The sequence below is a fragment of the Rhinopithecus bieti genome, unplaced genomic scaffold (genome assembly GCF_001698545.2).
Source record: "Rhinopithecus bieti isolate Rb0 unplaced genomic scaffold, ASM169854v2 scaffold_81727, whole genome shotgun sequence".
NCBI classification, from domain to species: domain Eukaryota; kingdom Metazoa; phylum Chordata; class Mammalia; order Primates; family Cercopithecidae; genus Rhinopithecus; species Rhinopithecus bieti.
In genome coordinates this window covers 47906-56114 of record NW_016834786.1, presented here as the reverse complement: position 1 = coordinate 56114, position 8209 = coordinate 47906, and the positions used below count along the sequence as shown (strand labels likewise).

Genomic DNA, 8209 nt, shown 5'->3' with positions numbered 1-8209 from the left:
GGCTGGGCGCGGTGGCTCAAGCCTGTAATCCCAGCACTTTGGGAGGCCGAGACGGGCGGATCATGAGGTCAGGAGATCAAGATCATCCTGGCTAACACGGTGAAACCCCGTCTCTATAAAAAATACAAAAAACTAGCCGGGCGAGGGGGCGGGCGCCTGTAGTCCCAGCTACTCGGGAGGCTGAGGCAGGAGAATGGCGTGAACCCGGAGGCACAGCTTGCAGTGAGCTGAGATCCGGCCACTGCACTCCAACCTGGGTGACAGAGCGAGACTCCGTCTCAAAAAAAAAAAGAAAGAAACATCTTGTGTCATTGCTTCCAAGAAAGAAATTCCTGAGGGAATCTTAGCCACCAGTGTCTTTCTCAGATGTAGAGGGCAGCATTAAAATCCTTATTGAGTCTTTCCTAAAGAGTATGATAAATGTTTCAGCGGACTTGAGAGATCAAGAGATTTTTTTTTTTTTTTTTTTTTTTTTTTTTTTTTTGCTTTATTGATTGATTTATTTTTTGTGACGGAGTCTCACTCACTCTGTTGCCCAGGGTGGAGTACAGTGGCACAATCTTGGCTTACTGCAACCTCCACCTCTGGGGTTCAAGTGATTCTCCTGCCTTAGCCTCCCAAGTAGCTGGGACTACAGACACACACCATCACACCCAGCTAATTTTTGTATTTTTAGTAGAGATGGGCTTTCACTGTGTTGGCCAGGCTGGTCTCAAACTCACGACCTCAGGTGGTCCACCCGCCTTGGCCTCCCAAAGTGCTGGGAGTACAGGTGTGAGCCACTGTGCCTGGGTGAAATCAAGAGATTAACATGAACATTTTTAAATGAGCATTACAGGTGTATATTCAAGTTTACTACATTGTAAATAGACTTCCTTTAATTTGATCTCTCTGTTGTGGTGAGCAAAAAGAAGGTTGTCTAGTCCAAAAGAAGGTCTGACCCCAATTTGTGATTTAGATTTACTAGGTCTGCAATATATATGTTACAGGGGATTATTAACGGAAAAGAATTGGAGCCAGCACAAGACACTTAAAACCACCTATCTGTGAGTCAAAGAGGAAAAAGGTCATCTTAGGCTATTAATGATGAAACCACTAGATTTGTATGGATGATACAAAAATATTCCCATAGAAATAGCTAGTATAGTCATTTATTCCTCATCCTTTCAAGTATTATTCTGTATGGAAACAGATAAAAGGCACTGATTTCTGTCTCCCAGTACTGAATTTTGTTTTAGTTCCAGTGGTTTTCATATTTCTGGTATCTTGTAAGAAATCCCAGTTTAGGCTGGGCGCTGTGACTCACACCTGTAATCTCAACACTTTAGGAGGCCGAGGCGGGCGGATCGCCTGAGTTTGGGAATTTGAGACCAGCCTGGCCAGCATGGTGAAACCCTGTCTACACTAAAAATACAGAAAAATTGCATAGGCGTGGTAGCAGGTGCCTGTAATCCCAGCTACTCAGGAAGCTGAGGCAGGAGAATGGCTTGAACCCAGGAGGCAGAGGTTGCAGTGAGCCAAGATTGCACCATTGCACTCCAGCCTGGGCAATAGAGCAAGACTCCGTCTCAAAAAAAAAAGCAAAAAAACAAAAAAAAAACCATTTCATCCTAGCAGGATGAAGTTTTTTTAAAAAAAAAATATAAAGAGTGTTTATATTTCTTTTTTTCTTTTTTCTTTTTCTTTCTTTCTTTTTTTTGAAGCCTCGCTCTGTTGCCCAGGTTGGAGAACAGTGGTGCAATCTCTGCTCACTGCAACCTCCAACCCCCAAGTAGCTGGGATTACAGTCATGGGCCACCACACCTGGCTAATTTTTGTAGTTTTAGTAGAGACAAGGTTTTGCTATGTGAGCCAGGCTGATCTCAAACTCCTGACCTCAAGTGATTTGCCTACCTCGCCCTCCCAGAGTGCTGAGATTACAGGCGTGAACCACTGCGTCCGGTTATATTTCAACAGAATAAATTGTTTCTTAGTGCTGAAAAATTGCTTATATGTTCAGAAAATTCAGAGAGATTTTAGTCATCTGCAGAAATGATGATGCTTTAAAAATGGTCTACATGCTATGCATTTGCTTTTCTTAGAGACTTTTGGAGCCCCCTTTTAGGGAAGGTTAACCTTTTTGTTGTCATTGCCATTACCAGCAAGTACATGATGGCGTATGTTGAGAGCTGTGTTCTCTTTGTTTTGGTTAGACATGATTCCCACCCTAAGAGCTAATCTCATTTGGAGGGAAATGCAGGGACCAAGTACAGTATTCACAGTCTACCAGTTAGGACTGAACACATTGCCCAAGGTGTTTGAGAAGAAAAAGCCTGGGTGCAGTGGCTCATGCCTGTAATCCCAGCATTTTGGGAGGTCGAGGCAGGTGAATCACCTGAGGTTAGGAGTTTGAGAACAGCCTGACCAACATGGTGAAACCCCATCTCTACTAAAAATACAAAAATTAGCTGGGCGTGGTGCATACCTGTGGTCCCAGCTACTCTGGAGGTGGAGGCAGGAGAATCGCTTGAACCTGGAAGGTGGAGGTTGCAGTGAGCTGAGATCGCACCATTGCATTCCAGCCTGGTGACAGAGTGAGACTCTGTCTTTAAAAAGAAAAAAAAAGTAGGCCGGGCGCGGTGGCTCAAGCCTGTAATCCCAGCACTCTGGGAGGCCGAGACGGGTGGATCACGAGGTCAGGAGATGGAGACCATCCTGGCTAACACGGTGAAACCCCGTCTCTACTAAAAAATACAAAAAACTAGCCGGGCGAGGTGGCGGGCACCTGTAGTCCCAGCTACTCGGGAGGCTGAGGCAGGAGAATGACGTGAACCCGGGAGGCAGAGCTTGCAGTGAGCTGAGATCCGGCCACTGCACTCCAGCTTGGGCGACAGAGCGAGACTCCATCTAAAAAAAAAAAAAAAAAAAAAGTAAACGTGGGTGCTAGTTGACTGTGTAATAGTATATTATCATTAATTATGAAGTTCTTTCTAGACTATGTAGACTTGAATTAGCGAGGCTCTACTGTCCTGGAGGAGTTGGTTTTAATCTTTTTATCCTTTGAGAAGTGGTGGGAAAAAAGGGTGTGAAGGTGGATTTTTCCCCCCATTCTGTTCCTGGAGGTTTGTAGACCTCCTAAAACTCATCCATGATCTCTAGCCTGGAAGGATTCACGGTGACAGAGAAACCAGGTCAGATGTTTATAGGAATGGGAAACAGGTTGAATAAAAAGGATCCTGTACAAGAATACCAGCTTTCCATAAGCAATATTAATTGGGTTTAGTTGGAGCAAAAGTCTTCAGCAAGCTGGTTAGATTTGCCAATATACAAAGTAAACTAACGCCATAAACTCAGGGACAGGCCCTCTTACTTTGTCATGGGGCAATCATTGAAGGAGAACGTACTCTGAACCTGGTATAGACTAATCCATTAGTCATTTGATCATCTGCAACAGTGAAAACCAATTTGGAGGGGAGGAAGTAAATAAGGTTGGATAGATGTGTAGCTGTAGTGATTATTAGTCATGTGGTCCATTGTGACCAATAAAGGGTAACTCCAAGAAATACTAGGAAATGTTTAGATTTGATATTTAAAATAGTTGTGTGAAGTAAAAATTGAGTATCCAGATGGAAACAATCTGCAGAGTGAGATGTGTGGACCTAACTAAGGAGAACTTGGAGAGGGTAACTGGAAATGGCATTCATTCATTTGCAGACAGAAATCACAGTTGACTGCGTAGTTGCTCAAGTTTAGCTTATTGTCCCCAAGTTTAGTACTTCTGTCCTCTGCTGTGCTGAATTCTGCTGCCCAGGGACTTGAGCTTTGCTCAGTACTCAGTGAACATACTATCTAGGCCAGTGCTTTAACTGTGTTTTTTTTTTTTTTTTTTTTTTTTTTTTTTTTTTTTGTCCTGTGCTGTCATAAGCCTCATGTTGCTGTTGTGTTGGCTTGGGTTCTTGTCTTTGACTTTCTTCTCTCTGGGGGCCTCTGCACTCTCGCTTTGCTGTGCTGTAGAGTTATCCCAGATGCAGAACCAGCCCTCACTCTCACTCTTGTTCTGTTTTTTGGTGTAATGTCTAGCTTTATTTGCAGCTCCTTCAGCAGACTGCCTCCTCTGGGAACCTCAACACCCTGAGCAGCCTCCACCCAATGGGAGGTAAGTGTTTCACTGCTGCAGAGGAGCAGCAGCACCCAGGCCAGCAGACCCAGCTAACAACAGTCTTGGGAGTTTGGCATCGTTTCTGTGAAAACATTTTTTTGCTTATTATGTAAACCTGACCTAAGATGAACGTCCCAGGACTCAGTTGCCTTGTCTCTCTATACAGTGGCTCTATTGCTAGTTGATGCCACATTGCTCTCACGTTATCTGGTGCCTCCTAACCTTTTAGGTCACTGTTGGAGAAGAATATGGAAAAGGACTGTTTAGCTCCTATAGACTGAGTCCATTCTGATAAGGGGAAAGAACTGCAAGAACTCTTTATTTCCATTTTAAAGTGACTTTTCCAGTGACTGCAGAAAAGCCAAAGATGGCTTCCATGCAAATGGCCTACCTTGAAGCTTCTAGAACCCAGGCAGTTAGTTTACCTATGTATCTTATACTTGTTGTTTTTTAGGTGAATTCCTATTTTGTTGTTGCTATTAACATACACAGAAAACTTAAATGCAGTGCCACAACAAACCTGAGCCAGGGGCCATCAGGAGTCGGTGGGGGGTAGGGCGTGGGGCAACTTCAAAGCTGCCTGTGCCTACACCCTCTGCATTGGATTTAGGCTAGGCCAAATGTGCATTTGAGAAAGGTGTAGTTTTCAGTGAACTGCATGTTGTTGTTTGAAAATTTTTGATAGTCATTCACTTTGTCATAGGAAATTATAGTTGGCTATATTTTTGGAAAGTTGCTGGATTGTAATCTATATTGTATTTTAATTCTCATTTACTTTTTCCACTCCCCCCAACTCTCACCCCATCCATCTTTCCATTGTCTAGTAAATGGTTTGCAGCATCGACAGCACAGTTTAGATTTCTTCCTCTCAACTGTGTTGCCTGGGCTCTACTTGGAAGTCTTTCACTCAGTGATTTTTCCTCTCTCCTCTTTCTGGTGATGAATCTGCTATTCAAGTGGTGGTGTCTTTATTCTTTGTGTCATTGCTGCTCTCCTGTGTTCTCCCTTGTTTCTTCCCGGGCCTTTTGCATCTGCCACGTTTTCTGCGTGTTCCCCTCTGTTACAGAGAGCGAATCCCCTGTGAAGTGTGAGTGAGGGGCCTGGATGCAGTCCCATTCTGTGCTGTAGGTTTTGGCATTGTTCTCCTGTGCTCCTGGCCCCATGGTAGGCAGTTTTTCTTGGTTTCCTAATTGCCCACACCTTTATTAATGTACATTTGGTGTGGTGTGCTATTGGATTAGCCATCTCTTCTCTGAGGAAATTATTTCAAGTTTCTTAATGAGTGATATCTGAATAGTTTTTGGAGCCCTGTAATGTTGTTTGTAAGGCTTATCTAGAACAGTTCCTCTTTGTCAGGGACCAGCCATCTGCCAGTGTGTGCTTGTCATTGCTGGAATGGATATGAAGCACCCTTATCTGCTGGCTAATCTCTTGCTTTGGATGTTGCAGGGTTGAATGCAATGCAGTTACAGAATTTGGCTGCACTAGCTGCTGCAGCTAGTGCAGCTCAGAACACACCAAGTGGTACCAATGCTCTCACTACATCCAGCAGTCCCCTCAGCGTGCTCACTAGTTCAGGTAAGCGTGAGGATGACCCACTGTGCTGTTATGTGCCTTGGACAGATCCTTTGTGTTTAAAGGCAGAGTCTAGGAAGGGAAAATAGTTAACACCTGTTTCCAGAGAGGTCAGATTATGAGCAACAAATTTTCAAATGTCATCTTCTGAACTTAAGAGAAATCTTCCTGATTTTTAATGTGCTGTGGCCATTATTTGTCTCTGTCCTGCAAGGACAGTTATTAGAATTAGTAACTGAAAACCTCTTTGCAAATAGCATACTTGGATAGTGACACTCTTTCTTGTATTTGGCTCTTGTTGACAAGAGAATGCGAGTGATGGGTTGAATTTTAACTCCTGGATTTCTAATAGCAGGGTCCTCACCTAGCTCTAGCAGCAGTAATTCTGTCAACCCCATAGCCTCACTTGGAGCCTTGCAGACATTAGCTGGAGCAACGGCTGGCCTCAATGTTGGCTCTTTGGCAGGTAAGGGGCAGCCTGTGGCTGTCATCAGACCATTCTTTGTGCAGGTAGCACATCTTAACCCTGGTAGGGGCACCACTGGAATGATTGCAGTGGCCCAGTGAAGTTAAAAATAATCATAGGGGCCAGCCGTGGTGGCTCACGCCTCTAATCCTTGCACTTTGGGAGGCCAAGGTGGGCGGATCACGAGGTCAGGAGATCGAGACCATTCTGGCTAACGCGGTGAAACCCCATCTCCACTAAAGATACAAAAAAATTAGCCGGGCATGGTGGCAGGCGCCTGTAATCCCAGCGGGAGGCTGAGGCAGGAGAATGGCATGAACCTGGGAGGCAGAGATTGCAGTAAGCCAAGATTGCGCCACTGCACTCCAGCGTGGGTGACAGAGGGAGACTCCGTCTCAAAAAAAAAGGGGGGGGGGGATTTTTTTATTCAGACCTGAGTTAAATCCCGCCTCTGTCCCTTAGCTAGCTATAACTTTGGACCACCTTTCTAAGGACATTTTCTCATCTTTGAAGTGGGAATAATAGAATACTTTGAAGGGTTGTTAAAAATTAAATGAGGCCAGGTGCAGTGGCTCATACCTATAGACCCAGCAGTTTGGGAGGCCAGAGCAGGAGAATCACCCTAGGTCATGAGTTCCAGACCAGCCTGAGCAACATAGTGAGAACTCCATCTCTACAAAAATTATCTGGGTGTAGTGGTGCATCCCTGTAGTCCCAGCTACTTGGGACGCTGAGGCCAGGAGGATTGCTTGAGCCTGGGAGCTTGAGGCTTCCGTGAGCTATGATTGTACCACTGAACTCCAACACAAAGTGAGACTCTGTCTCCAAAAAATAATAATAATAATAATAATAATAATAATAATAATTGGAACATAAAGTGCTGCTGAGCACATTGCATAGTACAGTGGCTGACACATAGAATGTACTCGGTACCTGTTAGTTGCTCTTTTAATGGTAGGGTTCATCCACATCTTGTCAGAAATCACATGTACCCCTTTGAGTTCGCAGTCCTGGGACTCTTCTTTTATGGCATTCTAGCTTATTTTGAGAAAGTGGCAGAACAGCCAGATAGAATATGGACCTGTCATTCCACAGATTGGATGAAGGTAATGGGGAGCACCACACCCACGTATGGCATTTCTTAATGTCCCCATTAGCAAGGCCTGGTGAATGTCCTGAAATCTAGCCAGTCAGATAGTTTCTTCTCAGGGAGAAACTAAGAGGGAGATAAAGGGAAGAACTTTGGAGTTTTCCCTCTTCTAGATGTCCCTGAGTAGACTTGTGTTTGGCATCAGTTTAGTCTTTCTAATATATTAATACTTCTCTTCCTCCAACCAAGGAATGGCTGCTTTAAATGGTGGCCTGGGCAGCAGTGGCCTTTCCAATGGCACCGGGAGCACCATGGAGGCCCTCACTCAGGCCTACTCGGGTATCCAGCAATATGCTGCTGCTGCACTCCCCACTCTGTACAACCAGAATCTTCTGACACAGCAGAGTATTGGTGCTGCTGGAAGCCAGAAGGAAGGTGAGTGCAAAGGGAGATCAGGGTCAGGTATGGGGGTATTCCTCCTTCTATACCAGAACTGAAAGGCAGAGCAAAGGCTGAGGGAACCAGTTAGGTCTTCAGACCATTGTTTTTCTTTGATAGTGTCAAGTGTAGACTGAGAAACCCTGTGAAATGTGATCTGCTTTTGAAATGTTTTCTGGGCCGGGTGCGGTGGCTCAAGCCTGTAATCCCAGCACTTTGGGAGGCTGAGGCGGGTGGATCACAAGGTCAGGAGATCGAGACCATCCTAGCTAACACGGTGAAACCCCGTCTCTACTAAAAAATACAAAAAACTAGCCGGGAGCGGTGGCGGGCGCCTGTAGTCCCAGCTACTCGGGGAGGCTGAGGCAGGAGAATGGCGTGAACCCGGGAGGCGGAGCTTGCAGTGAGCTGAGATCTGGCCAGTGCCCCCCAGCTTGGGGGACAGAGCGAGACCCCGTCTCAAAAAAAAAAAAGAAAAAAAGAAAAGAAATGTTTTCTGGAT

At 45.1% G+C, this 8209-nt stretch overlaps 1 protein-coding gene across 19 annotated transcripts in view; it reads left to right on the top strand.

Annotated features, from left to right (window-relative positions):
* The window catches only part of CELF1 (CUGBP Elav-like family member 1), a 110894-nt gene that overhangs the window by 93338 nt on the left and 9347 nt on the right, over window positions 1-8209 (top strand). For 11 of the 19 annotated variants that reach the window (XM_017865742.1, XM_017865741.1, XM_017865740.1 and 8 more), the window contains 4 exons: window positions 4060-4135; window positions 5588-5716; window positions 6066-6179; window positions 7519-7704. In XM_017865742.1, the coding sequence (XP_017721231.1) occupies window positions 4060-4135; window positions 5588-5716; window positions 6066-6179; window positions 7519-7704 (505 nt within the window). The remainder of the gene's footprint in view (window positions 1-4059; window positions 4136-5587; window positions 5717-6065; window positions 6180-7518; window positions 7705-8209) is intronic. The other 8 variants (XM_017865745.1, XM_017865744.1, XM_017865743.1 and 5 more) reach the window with 3 other exon arrangements.